Source organism: Trematomus bernacchii, unplaced genomic scaffold (assembly GCF_902827165.1).
Source record: "Trematomus bernacchii unplaced genomic scaffold, fTreBer1.1, whole genome shotgun sequence".
Lineage (NCBI taxonomy): Eukaryota > Metazoa > Chordata > Actinopteri > Perciformes > Nototheniidae > Trematomus > Trematomus bernacchii.
The window spans coordinates 3,775,915-3,796,026 of record NW_022987966.1 but is presented as its reverse complement, the minus strand read 5'-3'; the positions used below and the strand labels follow the sequence as shown (position 1 = coordinate 3,796,026).

Below are 20,112 nucleotides of genomic sequence, written 5' to 3'. Positions count from 1 at the left end.
GTCCATAGTCTCTCTTCCCGCCTCCCTCACACCCCACAGTGGGTGTGAGTGGACGAAAGCATACTTCTAACTGTGTCAGCAAAAAAATATGTGGCTGCGGGTTTTCCCTGCCATGTCACAGAATGCGGAGCCTCCCCGCCACCCCGCAGCCTGTCCCCCCGGAGCGGACCGCGGCCCGCCCGGACCCAGACAGCGCAGGGACCCTGGGGGTGGGAGCAGAGATGCGCAGCCTGAATACCCACACCTCCTCCTCCACCTATTCCTCTATTCCTCCCCCTGCTCTGTCTCACCAGATAATAGCTCCTCTTCTCTGCCTCTCCAGACCATGCTTCAGAACCCCCCCCCCTCCTTCTCCATCTCTGTTGCCAATGGGACTTGAGGCAACTCTGAGCCTCCCTTGACATTCTGTTGTAAAAATACAGATAAAAAGCATTTCCAATCTTACCAGTAGGCCTACACATTTATTGGCAATGAAAATAAACTTTTAAGGGCCAAAGTAAAAGCAGGCATTATAATAACTGATTTCAGAACCGTATATTGGAAATAACTGCATTGTAAATTATTTTTGTATAGCCTACTGATTTTTAGAACGGTCAGATAAATGTACAATATTGACTTTGTTGTGAAATTGTTGTGGAGTAGTAGGCCTACCTCAAAATTGAACTTGAGAAAATGTACTTCATTAGATTTCACCACTGTTCTCTGTGCTCGAATGACAACCCTTTAAAATATTATATTATTCACTTTCACTTAAAAATAAAGAATTTTTGTGTTTTAATTATTAAAGTCAGGTTGTTCAGTTGCAACACTGCTGGGTAAAAATACATTTGGGACAAGTAAGGACCAAAAACCTACCAAGATTGAGTTATGGAATTTCATATGCATGATGATGGGATATGATTTCTACCCAAAAAATTGAAAGAAAAAGACATACTAAAAAAATACTAATTTAGCTCAGCCTTTACAGAATTTGGCAGAGGTGCTCCTGTTGCTGGTTCGTACCTCCTTTCTGTGGTAATTCCTGCATCCTAAAGTTCACAAAGTAAACAGAAAATTGTATCGACGTAATGCTTATTGAATCACTTGAGTTGTAGAGTAGGAATTTTGCCTACTTATAAATGTTACATTTTAATACCAAATTCCAAAACAAGTTAAAATGTGTGGTTTAAACTGTAAGTGTGTTTGTGTACATGTTCCTACAACTGTGGATTTAGCAATTATGTCACTAAAAGAAAGGGAGAGAGCTATGAGCTTGAGCAGAGTTTAAGTTTGAATGTATAGTTAGCAGCTGAGCTGTGATGAAGAATACAACAAGGGCAGATAAAGTTTGCTTTCAGCTGCACAGAAATGCTGGAACATTTGAATTAAAAACTAATGATTACAACGGTTACATCAAGACGTTCAAAACTGTAATTTGGGAAAATTGTAAGTGCTATACAAGTACAATAATTTATATTATAAAAATAACTTTGATTTGTTTGAAGTCTATAAAGGCTCCATATAAATGCAAGTAAATCCATCTTTTAATAAAAATAAATGAAAGTATGAAAACAATAGACTTTCCAACAACCACCATAAAATGTTAAAAGTCCCTGTTAAAGGTAGGGTAGGTAATTCACTTCAGAAACACTTTTTGTTATGTTCCATGGAATGCTCCCGATAGCAATGAATACATTAAATGCTTTGACAATAAATACATTAAAACATTTCATCTGTGGAAGCCGTGGTGCTGTAAAAAGCACGACCAATTATTTTAGCCGGCCCGGCTAAAATAATTGGATGGCCTACCTGCCTGTCAGCCTTCCATCTCGTGCACAAACTTATCTCGTGCCCTCATTGGTCATGTGCGCGTTCGTGTGTGTTGGAGGAGGGGCTCTGAAAGGAAGTCTGAAGGAAGAGGCAGATTTCTTTCGGCTGCGTACTTTCAAATTCTAGCGCACTCCAGCTGATTTCTCCATTCTTACCTACCCTACCTTTAACACTAATGTTATAACTCGGCATTACATTTTCATGATGGCTCAATGTTTGCTTTTTAGCAAAGTCATTCTTAATTAAAAGTTTAATGTTCCAATATTAGAGTGGATGTTTGGCGGCTCAGAGAAAAAACAATCACAGCCTTGATGAAAGAACATCTCTAACTAGAGAATGCAATTCCTGAAGAAATTGCTAGTGGGAATGCTCTATGCTGAAATGTGTAATGTGTAAGAAGAAAGTGAAGAATTTAGATTGAATTGATACATGAACACTGGGGGCTTGAATGTGTGATGAGAGAAGAAAAGAAAGTAAAAAGGCTTGGAAAAGCAGGGGAATGCTGTATCAGCATTCCCACTAAATGAAGTGAGTGGTGCTGGCAAGCCAGTACCAACAGACACTCAAAAGACCTCATTAGTGGCATCAAACAAAAAAGCAAACATGAGTGTCAGTGAATTACAGAGCTGCTTAGACCTGCACCCTGTCTACCTCTCTGCTGCACTCTGCACACTGTCATATCGTCTTGACCTAAATCAAAGCAAAATATGACGTAAAAGCCCAGTATATTATAATGATATTATAATATATAGATAGATGGAGCAAACATGAGACACATGAGTTTTAGAACTACTTGAAAGTACTATTATAACATTAAGTAAACATCACAACTTTCTGTGCATTGTTTTGAGTTATAAGATAGAATGCAAGCATTGTGCAAGGCCTAAAGCCCCTGGCTTCAAATCAAAAGTTTAGTTCTATAGGGACTGCCCATTGTTGCTAAAGCCCATTGTTCAGAAAACAAAAGTCCGAAAATGCCCCATTGTACTGACAGCCTATTTATCTTCCAGTCTGTCTCCCTGTAATCAAACACTCAATGCCCCAAAGGCCTATAGCTGTGATGGAGTGTTCAAAGTACTTTCTGCTGCTCCAGGAGTGTGGAGCTCTGACTGACCGAATGCTACATTCCAACAGCTCCCCAAATGTAGAAGTTTGTGCCAGGCGTTCCGGCTATCGTAGTGACTATTTAAAAATGCACCCATGACTGTTAAGCAATCAGAGGCAGAGTACGGCGGGTCAGACCTTTGTTTCTGTTTGTGCCACTGCTCTATAACAATACATGTTTTTGACTAAATAAGCAACAATCAAGATAATCTTATTAGACTTTACTATTTTACTCATTTTTGTATTATTTTGAAGTGGGACACTCTCCGAAATGTTTACTTTTAATGTTCTTACCTCAAATTTTAATGCTTACACTTTTGTACTTTTCCATGCAGGATTATTACTTTAGCTTGCTACTTTTAATCAAGTTCTTCCACTGCTGGTGATCACTAGTTCTGATCTGTTTGCAAGCAGTCCTTTAAACACCCCGCAGAGAGTTCATTTACCCTATAAAAGACAAGATATAAACAGAGGCTTTAAAGTCTAAAAGCTATGTTAAATGAAATATGCAGAACTGAGGAGTGGACGATTCCTCCACTTTTCTGTAAGTAGGTTTGAGATACTTTAAAAATGTGTCTCTTGCTTCACTTTTTAAATTTGTCTTGAGAGAAATGATTTGAGGTTGGATCAATGAAACTCTGACTGTCTGAGCACATAGCAAAGTCCTCGAAAAAACTTAGATCCTATGAATGTATAATGCATTATCACTTGATCAGCTTGGTATCAAAGACTTGTTCAATGTCTAATACACTCAATCTAGATGAATTCAGGAAAGAAAATGTATGATAATGTACAGTATTGATCGAGTGATAATGCTATACACAAGGTGCCATCTCCGTAAATCACTCTGATAACATCACCTGGAGTACATGTAGTGATGCCAGGGTGAAATGAAATGTGCAAGTGTTTAACCTTGAAAACATCCTTTCTGTGTTATTAAGTATGTTAACTTATTGTCTGTGTATGTGTGTTTGGGTGTGCATGTTCAAAAAAGTAGAACAAAGAAATTCCCCACAGGGCGGTTTAAAGCATTACCCTCTGAAATATAAAGAGGTAACCTAAAACATCAACCTCTGATTGTCACCACTGTTCTGTAGGTTGAACATGGAGCCAAGTGAATTGTGTAGGCCAAATCTGACGTTGCTTGACAACAAGCAAATTGGAATTTAGCATTGGCTTTCGGACTCTAGCGGGAAATAAGCTATTTTGGATAGTTTCCACATATTGACGCACCTTTATAGCTACACTTTGTCACTTGATTGTTAAAGCTTCAGACATTCACCAGTGAAAAAAACATTGAATTCGAGATGATGTAAACTGGAAGGGCTAAAATCAATTCCAGATTCAGGACTTATTTCTGCAGCACCTTATCATGACATCTAATGGACACAACGTTTTGAATACAGGATAAACAACAATTGTGGCTGCTAGTGATTATTTATCTGTGTGGAAACTGCTCACACTCTATCCAGTTACTCAGCAGTTATTACTTAATCTACATCTAACTGTCTCTTTTGGGTCTCATACAGAAGGATATTTAAACCAAGACTTGACCGACCATGCCATCTTAATTGTGCCTACCACACCATCTTATTATTTACCTTCTTTGTAAAGAAGTGCACAAGTGCATACTTAAGGGTTGGGGTCTGTTTTAGATATATGCACGTAGCCTTATTGTCTCCATCTGCTGGACTGGATCAGAAACTACACCCAATTGGCTGCCTGCACGTTTAAAGCAAAAACAAGACTAATAAGGAAGATTAAAGGAATGCTAAACTAATTTACACATTGTGAAGAATGCATTACTTAGGTATCACGAAAGCCATTAACAGCAATTAGAAGGATCTATGCTACTTTGTCATTGTCAGGAATCGGATCAATTTCTCCAATGAAAACCTGGGCCATGTAAAAGTTGAAAACACCAGAGTTTAAAAAAAAATCATATATCACATTGATAATTTGAATTAATTCACTTTCTTTTATTTCTGAATCTTTTTCAGATTTGTTCTATAAAATCCAGGTTGCTTATTGGACCCTGCTAAATTCCATTCATTTATTTTACTTTTCAGTTTATAATGACTATAAAAATAGAAAGAAAGCAATACCATTTGGTGAAACCTAAAGTATTAATTATTGTGGTTTCTCTGCTCTGTATATAGAGGACTGTGATATGTAACTCACTGGATAAAGGGTTGAGTTGTGTCCCAGTTAATTCAGTACGCCACGCTATCTTTGCTTTGGAAGATCCTACAAGGAGCCATTGCCCCAAATCATTTTACTCTCCCTAATTTTGCTCAATGCTCACCAGATATCAGAGCTGCCATCCAGGAAATAAATCATGCATTTTTCCGTTAATGTTCAAATGCAACTTTCGGTGACACACTTTGCAATATCAGAACAATAACAATGTCATCTACAATGTGTAACGCAGGTATGTGTTTTTTCTCAATATTAACCGTCAGAATTGGTTCGATTTTCTTCTAGCTATTCCAATGCAGCTGTTCTTCTGGCAACAAACACTGACTGGGGTTTTATTTATTACTGGGGCCAGTATGTGGAATGTACACAGAGGTGCACTTGTTGAGCTGCACAGATAAGAGTAAAAGAAACAATATAATTTACACCCAGTGAAAACAAGTTTAAAACTAAAGTCCACAATAATACAATAGTTTCACCATAGCTACATTTTTGAGAGTAGTGAAATAATACGTGTGCATTAGCTTCGTAATATATAGTTATTTATTTTCAAAATCTTTTGTAACATTGTAATCCTCTAGTTATTCCCCTTTTGTGAAAATGTACCAGTAATCTGATTACATATTTTTTTTATATAACTGTAAGGGAATACAGTTACCTTTTTGTTGTATCAATCAATCAAAGTTTATTTATTTAGCCCAATATCACACATTTTACGGTTGTCTCAGTGGACTTTACAGCTTGTACAGAATATATATACAACACCCTCTGTCCTTAGACCCTCACATCGGACAAGGAAAAACTCCCATAGAAACCCCACAGTTATTGGGGGAAATTGTAAGAAACCTCGAGGAGAGCGACAGAGGAGGATCCCTCTCCCAGGACGGACAGACGTACAATAGATGTCATGTCTATCCTGATGTAATCATGTAATCCATTACTCCCAATGAAGCCACGGTGTATTTATTTTGTTTTGTATTATTGTTCTGCCTACAAAAAAAGGTTTGTGTTTTCCTTTCACTATGTTCTCGATCCCTTGGGCTTGAATGTTTATATCAGTATCACAAAAGTCAATAGGTTCTGTTGAAAAGGCTCTAAAGTATTTGCGATTGAGAAACACCCACTGTCAGTGTCACATGTACTGGAGGGGACCCAGAATCAGACTCGGAATCAGCTGGTGAAAGTAACATTTGTTTATTAGAAAAGGGGAGCTGGGAGTGGAGGTTGGTTATGGCGGAAGTGGGAAACAGTTGTTCCAGGGTGGGTAGAGAGGCCTGGCTGGTCTTGGGAGTGTGGAAGGCCTTGGATTCCTCCTGGGAGAGACACCAACATGAGTGTGAGGCAAAAGCAGGCAAAGTTGTCAAAGAATATGCTGGTAAAAAGCTAGAGCGGCACACGACAAACCGTTCACGGCAACAATCCGTTCACGGCAACAATCCGGCAGGGAATGAGTGCAGGCTGCAGGCTTTCATAGTGTGGCTGATGAGCAGGTTGCAGGTGTGGTTGATTGGAGATTGCTCCCAGCCGTGTAGAGCAGACCAGCAGGCAGGGGGGGGGGGGGGGAGAGAGAGAGAGAGAGACACACAGTAGAAACAAACACATACATGACATGTCACCTGTTAGACGCTTTTATCCAAAGCGACTTACATACTCAATACTGTGGGCAATCCCCACAGGAGCAATTTGGGGTGAAGTGTCTTGCCCAGGGACACAATGACATGCTGACTGCAGTGGGGTTTGAACCTGTGACCTGCTGATCCGAACACCAACGCACAACCCACTACACCACACGCCTCCCTCCACATACAAACACTAACAGGGGTTTCACGGATGGGCAGTGACAGTCGGTCCGTTCTTCTATACAGTATGTCTGTCGGTCTCAAATCTAAAGGGTGCAATAACGATTTTTATCCAATATGCATAAACAGCGGACACTGTTTATACACAGCCCTCACAAACCACACACACCCAGATAGCTTATCCAACAATTAGAACCTACATACGAGACACAACCTTTATAGTCAGAAAAAAGTGTGATTATTTTCTGATATTTTACACATATGATATTAAGAATACTGTGGGCCTACATACCTTAGTGTGATTATAAGTGCATGTGAGTGAATATTGGCATGCAAATTCGTTTTTATACGTCCTATTCATTGTCTCAATGCGCTCATACATCTTAAGAAAGTTATCACCAAACATTTTAAGAATGTTTTTAGAGAACGTTATCCTACCTTTCAGAAGAACATTCTGGGAACCAAAATAAAACGTCCCGCTGAAAACGTTTTAAGAACAGTAAGGCATAATGTTCTAACAATGTTATCAAAAACATCTTAAGAAGGTTATCAAAAACATCTTAAGAAGGTTATCAAACACATCTTAAGAAGGTTATCAAAAACATCTTAAGAAGGTTATCAAACACATCTTAAGAAGGTTATCACCAAACATTTCAAGAATGTTTTTAGAGAACGTTATCCTACGTTTCAGAAGAACATTCTGGGAACCAAAATAAAACGTCCCGCTGAAAACATTCCTAGAACAATGAATGGTAACAAACATTTCTAGCTGGGAACTCACACATGCCACCGCAAACATGCAATATCTGCTTACAGCTTATCATGAATTACGTGCTTGTTTGTTTTTTTCAAAAGGAAGATATGGTGACATCAGATTTTTTTAAAACATCCTTTTCAAACAAATGCAACAAGTTTGTTTTTTAAAGCGCTCTAGAAATAAATCTGACATGACCATGTTAATATTTGCCATCACAGGAACGTTTTATAAAAAAAGAATAACATCCTGAAAACATTTTCAGAATGTTTCTTGGAGAATGTTCTTCATTTGTTATCATGTAACATTGAGGGAACGTTTTATAAAGAACATCTTTAATGAGTTATCCCAACAACATCCAAAAAACATCCTTAGAATGTTGTAGGCAAAATGTTCCACCTTGGTTAACATATCACATTAAAGGAACGTTTTATAAAAAAACGTTCCGTCATCTCAGGCCTTAATAACATCCTCAAAACATCCTCTGAATGTTGCAGTTAAAACGTTATGTCTTAGTTAACCTTAAACCTTATAGGAACATTATTTGAAATAATAAACATCCTAAAAAGGTTCTTTGAACATCAGATTAAAACGTTTCTTTAAAACATTATTAGAACCTGTAGGTAATATGGGGAGGCGTGTGGTGCAGTGGATTGGGCGTTGGTGTTCGGATCAGGGGGGTCACAGGTTCAAACCCCACTGCAGTCAGCATGTCGTTGTGTCCCTGAGCAAGACACTTCACCCTAAATTGCTCCTGTGGGGATTGCCCACAGTATTGAGTATGTAAGTCGCTTTGGATAAAAGCGTCTAACAAGTGACATGTAATGTGATGTTAGCCAAAGTTGTGAGAACGTTCCCCGCTCTTCAAGGGCCGGTATTGTTGCTGCTGGGACCACTGTTGGTCCAGGGGCCACTCTGGTAGGTACTTGGGCCACTGTCGTTGGTGCAGGGGCCGCGGTTGTTGGAGGGGCCGCTGTGGTTGGTAATGGGTCCGCAGTAGCCACTGAAAGGGCCGCAATGGCCGCTGTGGTCGCTGTTGTTGCTGAAGGGGCCACATTAGTTACTTCTGGGGCTGGGACAACTGTGGTTTCTGCAGGGGCCGCTATTGTTGATGCAGGGGTCACTGTGGTTGGTGCTGCTGTGGTTGGTGCAGTGGCTGGGACAACTATGGTTGGTGCAGGGGCCGCTGTGGTTGGTGTAGGGGTCACTGATGTCGGTGCTGCTGTGGTTGGTACAGGGGCCACTGTGGTCGGTATTGGGGAAGCTGTAGTCGGTATTGGGACCGCTGTGGTCAGTGCAGGGGCAACTGTGACCAGTACTGGGGCTGCTGTGGTTGGTGCTGAGGCCATTGTGATTGCTGCTGGGGGTGCCATAGTTGCTGCAGGGGCCGCAATAGTTACTGCTGGGGTTGCTGCTGGGGTCACAGTAGTTGCTGCAGGGGCCGCAGTAATTGCTGCAGGGGCCACAGTAGTTGCTGAAGGGAACGCAGTAGTTACTGCTGGGGCTGGGACAACTGTGGTTGCTGCAGGGCCCGCTGTGGTTGGTGCAGCTGTGGTTGGTTCAGGGGCCGCTGTGGTCGGTATTGGGGTCCCTGTCATTGCAGCTGGGGTCGCAGTAGTTGCTGCAGGGGGCGCTGTGGTCGGTACTGGGGCGGCTGTGTTTGCTGCAGGGGCATCTGTAGTAGGTATTGTGGCCGCTGCAGGGGCCACCGTGATCGGCACTGAGGCCGCTGTGGTTGGTGCTGAGGCCGCTGTGTTAGCTGCTGGGGCCACAGTAGTTGCTGCAGGGGCCACAGTAGTTACTGCTGGGGCTGGGACAACTATAGTTGCTGCAGGGGCCGCTGTGGTTGGTGCAGGGGTCACTGTGGTTGCTTTAGGGGCCGCTGTGGTTGCTTTAGGGGCCGCTGTGGTTGTTGCAGGGGCAGCTGTGGTTGCTGCAGGGGCTGCTGTGGTAGGTGCTGGGGCCACTGTGGTCGGTGCAGGGGCCGTTGTGGTTGGTATTGGGGCCGCTGTCTTTGCAGCTGGGGCTGCAGTGGTTGGTGCATGGGCCATAGTAGATACTGCTGGGGCTGGGACAACTGTGGTTGCTGCTGGGGCAGCTGTGGTTGGTATTGGGGCCGCTGTCATTGCAGCTGGGGCTGCAGTGGTTGGTGCATGGGCCACAGCAGAGTCCTGCATCGGGCGGGTACCCGACGGGTGACCCGCAAAAAAAGTGATTCGCGGGTGGTATTTTTTCAAACGCTTTTTTCCGGGTTCGGTTCTGGGTAAAACAAAGATGATGCGGGTCGGGTCGCGGGTGTTGCATAATAAATATATTAAAATAATAATAATTTAGTTTAATGTTTAAATCCCCCGACCTCTCCCCCGCGGGACCGCGCATAATCATAACCTCTGCAGCGCATCAATCTGCTGCTGAGCGCGCCACATTCGAAATGGCTGAGGTGAAGCTCTCTAGCGGACAATACAGGATTTTCAATAACACTTCCTCAAGAGCGAAATCCAACGTCTGGGAGGCTTTTGGTGTCATCCTAGATGGAGAAAATAACCAACATCCCACGCTTTTTGAGACAAATATGCAACTGCGTGTGTTAATATTTGCACGTTTTCTCTGCTCATATATATGCGGGTTCGGGTCGGGTTGCGGATCTTGTGCCGACGGGTCGGGTCGGGTTGCGGAACTAATTGGCAATATGTGCGGGTAGCGGGGCGGGTTCGGTATTGCGCGTCGCGGGAGCGGGTCTTGAAAATCAGACCCGTGCAGGACTCTGGGCCACAGTAGTTGCTGCAAGGGCCACAGTAGTTGCTGTTATAGTTGCTGCAGGGGCCGCAGTAGTTACTGCTGGGGCTGGGACAACTGTGGTTGTTGCAGGGCCCACTGTGGTTAGGGCGGCTGTGGCTGCTGCTGGGGCCGCAGTAGTTGCTGCAGGGGCAGCAGTAGTTGCTGCAGGTGCCGCAGTAGATACTGCTGGGGCTGGTACAACAGTAGTTGCTGCAGGGGCCGCTGTCTTTGGTATTGGGGCCGCTGTCATTGCAGCTGGGGCCGCAGTAGTTGCTGCAGGGGCCACAGTAGTTACTGTTGGGTCTGGGGACCCTGTGGTTGCTCCTGGGGCCGCTGTGGTTGGTGCAGCTGTGGTTGGTATTGGGGCCGCTGTGGTTGCTGCAGGGGCCGCTGTCATTGCAGCTGGGGCTGCAGTAATTGCTGCAGGGGCCACAGTAGTTACTGTTGGGGCTGGGGATGCTGTGGTTTCTCCCGGGGCCGCCGTGGTTGGTGCTTGGGCCACAGTAGTTGCTGCAGGGGCCACAGTAGTTACTGTTGGGGCTGAGGACGCCGTGGTTGGTGCAGCTGTGGTTGGTGCAGTGTTATTGATGGCTCAGTATAACATTCAGATTTTCATTCAGCATGTATGACTCATTGTGTATTGCATCTGATTTATTAAACTTACTAAGGCAAAGAAGAAGGATGACACAGATCTTCATCATCTTTTTAGGAATCCTGATTGCTCAAATAAAATAAACATATATTTTTGTTAGTATGGGTTCAGTAACAACAACCGTGTATTGTTTTTACAAAGAAATGCATGAAACGAAATGTTTTTTTTTACGTATTGCTTTCAATAAGCATACTTATAAAATTACAAATTACAAAGATGCAGTGTAACTCAGCATGTACTAAAATAATTGTATTTTTTCAAAGACTAACATTTGAGACAGAAATACTCTATTAGTTGTAAATGCTAACTTTTTTACTGTGAAACGCTACAACTCTACCAAAGTTATTGTTTTTGTTTTTACCATACACAGTTTCTGGAATAGATTGTTAGCATTATTTTTACGTTTTAGTTCAAACCATACAATTCAGCTGTACGCACACAACAATGAAACAAACAATTAACAACACACAAAAATGTAGCAGAAAAAAATACACGAGCAAGGAAGATTGTCATGGCAACAAGTGATTTTGTATTATATTATTATTATGAATATTGTTACATTTCATTATATTGTAAAACTAAACTTGCATTGATTTAAATCCTTAAAATATTCACCATTAAATGACTTACTGATTTTGTCTGCTGTTGACTTGTCTTCCCTGCAGCGACAGATGTTGTGATGCTCTCTGATTCCACCTGTTCAGTAAGTTGTTTGCTGTTTGATGTCCTACAATGGACGGACGGCAGCTTTTATATCCACACAAAGCAGGTAGGAGGACATCCGTCTCTGAACAAAGACGTACATGATTGCATGAGTATTGTCTTTACACCTCTGTGTAAGGCGTGGCCATCCCTTTAATGGCACATTCATACTTCTATTTCTTGCCTTTTATTAAGGTAGGACATCAGATTTTGTTTTCAGTTTTTTAAATCAGGGGAGGTATTTTTTTTAAATGTAGCTTTCTTTGGATAAAAAGGTGCTTTGCACACTTTATTCAAGTAAAGATATTTCCAGTGTTTTTCTTTCCCACAATGTTTTTCTTTTAATTGTTATATAACAATAATAAAAAAATGAAATATCAACAAACATGCTTCATCTGTATTATACAAGGCAATACTTTGAAAACATTATGCAGAAAAGAATCTCGGAAACTGTGCCGGCAATACATCTATTCATCCTCTTGAACATTAGATACATTTAGATCCTTCACATAATCCATGAAGAGCTTCCATACCATCTCAAATACTTGCTGTCTAGCTCTTAATATCTAGGATATCTTCTCCAATGGGAGGCCTGACAGCATCAGTCCCAACCAATGAGTGATGCTTGGGCTGTGAGCCTTTGTCCAAAAAATGCAATACAGGTTTTGGCGTAGAGCAAGCTGAGGTCTATGAATGATCGCTCATGTTTACTATATTTATGCTTTATATATACCCAACAGAAAACACTTTGGATCCAGTCAAATCTGCTTTGAAATGATTTTCTCTATTGTACCTCGTACCTCTTCCCAGAACACATTCATCTGTCTGCACTGCCAAATACAGTGAACCAATGTTCCCCTTGATTCTGTGCATTTTGTGCATATATCTGATATATTTTTGTTGTATCCGTGTAAATCAAACGGGTTCACATATGTTCGCATCAACAATTTATACTGTATTAGTTTCAGTCGTGTATTAATAGACCTGGTATGAGCAGCAAGAACACATTTTAAATGACTGTTGACACTCGATCCTATTGCCGTTTACAGTATATCAAGGGCTTCATGTGAGGTCTTCCATTGAAATAGTGAATTAAACTCATTATTCTTTGCGTTTGTGGCATGTCTAACGGCATGTATGCATTTTTATTTCAATAATGTGTTACCTCAAAAAGTAATTAAAGTTTACTCAACAGAACATTTTTATTTCAATAATGTGTTACCTCAAAAAGTAATTAAAGTTTACTCAACAGAATATGTTAAATTATGCTATTTTTGGTTGTTCTTTTTGATGTTGTTGAACCTAAAATGGACATTCAGAACTGTAATGTTGCACGGACAATCTGGTTTGGAAGACTTTTCAGGAGAGAAGTGTGGATGTTCAGTCATGACACATACAGAATGACTTAGCGTTTATATAAAGACTTGCCTACGGGAGCAATGTGGGGTTAGGTATCCTGCCACGTCAACATGTTGGCTGCAAGGGCTGGGGATCGAACCACCAACCCTGCTACTGCTTGAGCCCCCTGACTCACTGCCATTTCTGCAGGATAGCAACACAATGATTATTATAATTTAATTTGTTGCTTTAGTCAGGGTTGAAATCAAACAGGTAGAGGTAAAAGTGCTGTAAGGGTTGAGGGTCCACCCTTGGTTGACAGTGCAGGAATGGTGGCTGTTGTTATTATTATATCTTACAATTTCAAGGAAATGCAGTTGGACAATTAAAAACACATATGGGGAAAATATTGTTTTTTGCCAATGATTGGAAAATGTCATGAATACAAAACTTAATATAACCTATTTTGTCTTTGTGGAGAATGCAGTGCACACGGAAGTAATATCTTGCATGCTGCATTACATAATATTTAGCTGCCACTTTTATCCAGAGCGGCTTAAATGTAGTTCAGGTGTATTTGTAAAATCTCTGCAATAAAGCTAAGTCATCAGCAGATATTGTAATGATCATAATGACTTTTGTAGTCCTATTCTTATATTGAAAACAGAGGCGCCGCTTGCCAACAGGCAAGGAAATACCCCAAAGAAGGTCGATTACATTGGTCCTCAGCAACGACAACATGAAACCCCCTTTCATTTCTTGCCATGTAGAAGACACTGCAATGACATGTCATAGTAGCGCGCTGTCAAAAGCTTCATCATTTCAGTTTCGTAATTTCAGTTGGGGGGGGGTGGTGCTGGATGTGTTGGGGGCCAGGTCTCTTCTGCCTGGGGTCCCCAGAGTGTCTCGAAACGCCCCTGATTGAAAAAAACAATCTCCCCTTTACCCTAAAAATATTTTACGTCCTACATGTGCACAATCTCAGATCCTCGGGAGGGGCTCTGCTGGCTGCTCCCATAACCAGGCTAACAACAAAGGGTGACCGATCGTTCTCCGTCAGAGCTCTGGAACTCCCTGCCTGAGAATCGGAGGGTGGCAGACTCAGTGACATCTTTTAAATCCCTTCTTAAAACTCACCTTTTTATTCAAGCTTTTAACCAATGATGACAACACTCAGTTTTACTCGACAACCATGTTCTATTTGTTTTACTTTCTTTTTTTGTATTACTGCTGCTATGGTTGAAAAGCTGTATATTTTAGTTGGGTGGGTTTGGGGAATTATGACCGCATGCTTTGTTGCAGCCTGGACGGCCTGTTCTTAATCTAGTTAAGAACTTTGGGACTTTGTTTTGAAAAGTGCTGTATAAATAAAGTTATTATTATTATAGTTCTTGAGTTCTTCATGTGTACTGGCGCTGTTATTGTAATGCATATAATATAATATGAAATATCCACACAATATGTCACCTAACAATAGTCAAGGGTCGTCACTTGACTCAATGATAGAAAAGGGTTTGTAACCATTGTGCTTCACAGCTCTTTAACTTGATATTACCCATTGTGCGACAGGACAACATTGATCTTCGGTGGTTTGGAAAACAGGAGTAGGTGAATGATGATGCTTTGTGATTCTTATTAAGGATGTTAGATGTGGGAGTCTGCACAACGCAAAGTATTACCACAAGGTAACCCTAACCCTAGCCCCAATATGAGGAGTGTAAGCAGCTGTGATGATTTGCGGGTGTATTTTTTTCAGATTCTAGGACAGGTGACATGTTGCGCAAGAACCTTTTTATTGTCTGCACTGCATTGAAATAAAAAGTAAAAAAAAGCACTCACTTTGTACACACAATGTCTGCAGATAGGGGACATATTGTTGACACTGCCTAATGTCTTTGAACATTAGAAATTCATTGAAACATTCCAGATGAAAGAAATATACAAAAACGATTCCCTCATTAACATAAAACAAACAAAAGTAAGAAAACTAATATTTTCTGGATTTAATACTGTGCAAAACTCATCTATAATATTGAAATGGCATTCAGTCCGTCAGTGAAAGGGCAGGAATGATGTGAAAATAATTGATATTCCACAGTCTTAGTGTCCACATTCACATCAAACAGTCGAACAAAGAAAAAACTCAAAGGAAGTTTAGGATTGTGTATCTACAAAATCTGCATTTTAACAACCTAGCTATTTACAATGTACAGAGATTTAAACACATACATCTGTTACAAAGAACAAAGGAGCTGCATGCCCGAGTGGATCAGGCAGATTAGAGTACAATACAGTGACGATCTGAAGCAGTTTCATGTGCTGTCTGTCCACGAGGCCGCATGGGAACTAAGCCATTAGGGCCGGGATAAGGTTCGACTTCTGTCTAGAGACATGGTGAAGATGCTACAAAGTAACAGACAAAACTGGAATGCAGTGCCGCTAAAATGTGTCTGTTCCGCATGGATATTTGGAATAATGCTTTGATATGAAACAGATCAAAGAAACAAGAATATGGTCGGCTGGCGCTTTTGATTATTTGTGCCAAAGATGTTTAACTCTACAGTAGCAGATAAGAAATGACTGTTGCAAAGAGTGGCTGCGGTTGCTAATATAATTATTTCAGATACATTTTCTCATGATCACATTTAGATCATGGCATTCTATTCAGTTGTGGGTGAGGATTCTTCACCTAAAATATGACAATAAAAAAGGCTTTGTTATAATTAATAGTCCACCAAATGGAGCATAGCGTTAGTTCAGGCCAAACCCTGAGGTCACGCTATAGTTGTTTGGCATCAGCTGCTTCATTCATTGTTTGCAATAACTAGCTCACTCATCAGCCCTGTGGCTACCAGCTTAATAGTAACATATTCATACAGGTGTACATCATAGTCATGTAGAACGACAAAGGTCGTTTTACTGCTGTTCTTATTAACAGCAGCTGAAATGTATTGAGAGAACAGAACAACATGTTAAGTCCTGATGTCCTTAAACTAAGTTGGGGGTAATATTAGAGGAAATTATTTATCCAAAAAGAATAGTCTTTAAAGACTACATGTAGAAACGGTGTCTTAAAGGTAGGGTAGGTAAGTTTGAGAAACCGGCTCGAGATACACTTTTTGTTATATTCCATGGAATGCTCTTAACATCCCGATAGCAATGAATATCTTAAGTGCTTTGACAAAAAATCCATTAAAAAATGTCATCTGTGGAAGCCGTAGTACTGTAAAAAGCACGACCAATCATTTTAGCCGGGCCGGCTAAAATGATTGGATGGCCTACCTGCCTGTCAGCCTTCCATCTGTGCACAAACTTATCTCGTGCCCTCATTGGTCATGTGCGCGTTCATGTGTGTTGGAGGAGGGGCTCTGTAAGGAAGTGGCAGATTTTTTCCGGTTTTGTATTTTCAAATTCTAGCGCACTCGAGCTGGTTTCTCCAAAATTACCTACCCCACCTTTAACTGTGGGTATAATTATCAGTTTGTGATTTATTTATAGTTTATTACATCAGCAACTATAGCAGCTCTTGGCTTCCGCACCAGATGAAATAAAGCTGGAAGTTGAATGATACATTAAACATTTTAAACATTTTAGAATGATGAGAAACCATGGCAGAAATCTCATGACTTGATGGCGGAAAAAACATTTTGGGGCAAAGAGCAAGCACATTCCACATTAAAACAAATAAATGGCTCTTCGTCATGTGGCTGATACATTGCTTCAGACGTACTCACCAGTAAGGGCATACTATTTTACAAAGTCTGTACAAGTTCGGAGCACTACAAAGTTTACAAATCCCCGGAGGAAAAAAAGAAACGGGCATTTGTGTAATTATTTTGTATTTCTTTTCAGAAAGTAGTGGTCCAATTGGCTTCTTTGAAGGAGCAGGGAAAAAAACAACCCTTTTACTTACATGATTGTCCCTTCTCTTTCTCTCTTATCTTCTCTACCGCATCTGTACATTTCCATCTCTTTTGGATTAGTCTTTCTCATTCACATTCTCTACCCCATTCTTTTCACATTACAAGTGACTCCCTATTGGAGCAGGAAGGACACTTCTGATTGTTCTGCACAGCGGAGACTAAGCTGACAACACACAGTGAGTGTGTTGTTTATGGTCAAACTCAACACTTCCAAAGGATAGTACTTAAAACAGTTGAAATTTGTTTAGATTTAAGGTCATTGTTATAGCTAAAGAAGTACCAAGCATTAATGACAAAGCATTTCTTCCTGCAATAACCTCCACTTGTGCATTTCCTTCCATTTCTTCCAATGTTATGCTCCTTCTGGTCCATTATAGATCCCATAGCCTTTGTTTACTGACCAATCACACCTCAGTCTGTTGCTGTGAGTCAGTGATGATGGTAACGCCTCGACGAAGCTCGTCCATACTGTCAAAGTCACTGCCATGTTCAGAGTCATCCAGCCCGCCGGGGGCCGACATGTCCGAGGTTGACGATGCACCAACGGACAGTCGCATGTTTAGCGACACAGAGTCATCAGTGTCCCCATTTCCTGGGGTTACCCCACTCATTGGAGTGCTGAGGTCCCCATGGGAGGCCTCTCCAAGGGGCAGCTGGTGGGGAGGCAGGTATTGGCTGGGGTGGAAGTTTGGCCTGGCTTGCTGATGCCCAGCGCTGCCAGAACTCAGGGTGCTCTCCTTGGAGACTGGGGGGTTGGTGGGCAGCGGCGTGTAGGCCTCAGGGTATTCCTCACCTGTGGGCAGCGGAGGTGGCAGCTGGTCTAGACTCAAGAACTCTTCTTCGTGGGGAGGGGGGTAGTCGCTGTCAATGTCATAGCCCCCTAGGTAATAGTCTGATTCAAGTTCACGGGTGCTTCCTCCGAGGCGTGGGGCTGAGCATGCTGCGTCGCTGCTGGGGGGTGCTTCATAGCCCGGCACCTCTTCAATGTCTGATAGCCTGGTGTTAGGCATCCAGTCCGATGTGTCCCAATGGTATGCTGAACAGTAGAAGGAGAGATGGTTAGGAACAATCTGGTCTGTGAAACAAGACAACATCAAACTAGTTTCCACAATGAAGAGCTTTGCAGCAGACATGCCTTAGTATGCACCAGGCACATTATACACAGTGCAATACACAGAGTGGTGGAAGCTCAGGTTCAAGACAAAGCACATCCTGGACAGAAAACTTTTTAGATCTTTAAGGGTATTTGACATGCACAACAAGAGCCTTTGAGTGTAGGGATCACAGATGTCACAGCATGCTGAGCTTCATGAAGATTTGCAGCACTCAAGCCTTATTGCGGGATCAAAAAACACATTCTGGATGTTAGAAGGGTACATCAAATATCTGGTAGATTTTCCTCTTGGTCAATGTAGCAAAGTGATGCAAAACCATGCATTGTCTTTGGTTTGTTGGCTCTAGACAATATGTCTGTACTCAAATGACCCAAATTTGAACAGTGTCACTGTAAGTTTGTGATGAAAATGTCTGGACTACGAACAACAGCCAATGGCAGAATGAAGAATACAAAAATGAAAGGATATGGATTATTTTGAGATTGTACGGTTTTACACTATATTCATTGGTTGTCTCCTCTAGCTTCAAGCTAAACTAAGCTGCAATGTTGATCACATTTGGCAGAGCCCTTAGTAAGGGTTTACCCAATAGAAACTCAATGGGTGGGAGTCTGAAATGGGACCGTTGCTAAGGTTTTTGTAATGAGCACTTGAGCCAACAATCTACTGGCATAGCATGGATGATGATGCTCATCACAGAGGTTTCTCAGAACAAAAGGATAATCTACCAAAAACTCTGCAGATACATTTAACTGAGTACAAGTTCATTCAAGAGCAAAACAGGGTGAGTAAAGCAATGACAAATCAAACAAGAACACATCCATGCATCAAAGCAGAACACAAACCATGGGAAGAGGCTGTGAAAACTTCATCACGCAACAACTGGTACAGTAACATCACTGGGCTGGAGATAAAAATCCAAAAAAAGGAACATGGTGGATGCAGTGAGGTGAGAATGGCAGGCAATCAAATTGTCAGGAAGGGGGGGGACTGCACTGGGCTGCTAATTTAGCACAGCACAATGAGTTGTTGGAGGGGTCGGGAGTCACATCAAATCACATATACGCACACAAACCTCCAACTCGGGAAGGGGATGAGCAGAGAAATGTACCAATGACAGAAATACTAAAGTACAGCTGGGTATACACAGAGGTAGAAAGATATTGCGGGTAGACAAAAAAAAATTGAGGGTTCAAGATCAAATAACTTGGAGATAAAACAGTGATGATTCAAGATTTGATTTTTTGGTATGCTATTGGTGGTCTGGTTCAGGTGTAGTTAAGCCAATTTCCAACACAACATAGGGAGGTTATGGCTCTAATGTGTTAGTAATAAACATTTGCCATTTAAAATAAATCTGCATGATTTCAATTCATGTTCACCAGCTAAATGTATTCTTCTTCCCTGCCTTTAGCTGGTGAATAACTACATTGTTCAACACACTACTCTCGACCAATGACCAGCAGAAAAGTGTGAAACCATTGGTAATAATGTGTATCGCATCAACAGCATTTATTCATTGGATATAAGCAACAGCTAATTTACATGTAATGTTATGAACTAATGCAATTAAACTGCTACCATGCCAGAGCGAGACAGTATAGCTCTCTTAGCTGGACAGAACAGTCAGCACTGTCAAGACAGTCTGATATTGACTATCACTATATTGTTATTATTTGAATAGTCTACTTTTAGAATGATGTTGGCCAAAGGCACCAGTAAATGGCGTGTGTGTGTATGCATGGAGCCAGTTGGTGTCTTGAGAGGGGATATTTCGATTTATAGCGATTTATGGTTTAATCATAATTAAAGCAGCAGGTCAAATAGCTGCTAATATAATAGCTCCTCAAACATCCAGGACATCATTATTATGCTAATTGATATATGGCAATATGATTTTTTTTTTAAAGCAGCATTCTTTTCTGATTATTATTTTGTCTAC

General features: G+C 41.4%; 2 protein-coding genes across 2 annotated transcripts in view; both read right to left on the bottom strand.

The window, feature by feature from the left end:
* Positions 1-9,555: 9,555 nt before the first annotated feature.
* LOC117471056 (keratin-associated protein 5-1-like) lies at positions 9,556-11,897 on the bottom strand. Its single transcript, XM_034115834.1, has 3 exons — positions 11,824-11,897; positions 10,415-11,004; positions 9,556-9,833 (listed from the first exon to the last, which is right to left on the bottom strand). Exons 1-3 carry the CDS (start codon positions 11,895-11,897, stop codon positions 9,556-9,558), a joined length of 942 nt encoding a protein of 313 aa, XP_033971725.1.
* A 4,585-nt stretch (positions 11,898-16,482) lies between these two features.
* The window catches only part of fat3a (FAT atypical cadherin 3a), a 105,969-nt gene continuing 102,339 nt past the window's right edge, over positions 16,483-20,112 (bottom strand). The window contains 1 exon segment of the mRNA XM_034115808.1: positions 16,483-18,091. Within this exon segment, the coding sequence (XP_033971699.1) occupies positions 17,460-18,091 (632 nt within the window). The 3' untranslated portion in view covers positions 16,483-17,459.

What these genes read in the sequence shown, in the direction of transcription:
- LOC117471056 (XM_034115834.1), bottom strand. Translation starts at nt 11,897, where the DNA reads ATGTACGTCTTTGTTCAGAGACGGATGTCCTCCTACCTGCTTTGTGTG. An exon ending in AAAGCTGCCGTCCGTCCATT is followed by an intron (nt 11,005 to 11,823) that starts GTAGGACATCAA and finishes CACCAACCACAG; the next exon opens with CTGCACCAACCACGGCGTCC. An exon ending in TGGCCCAGAGTCCTGCACGG is followed by an intron (nt 9,834 to 10,414) that starts GTCTGATTTTCA and finishes CGCCCGATGCAG; the next exon opens with GACTCTGCTGTGGCCCATGC.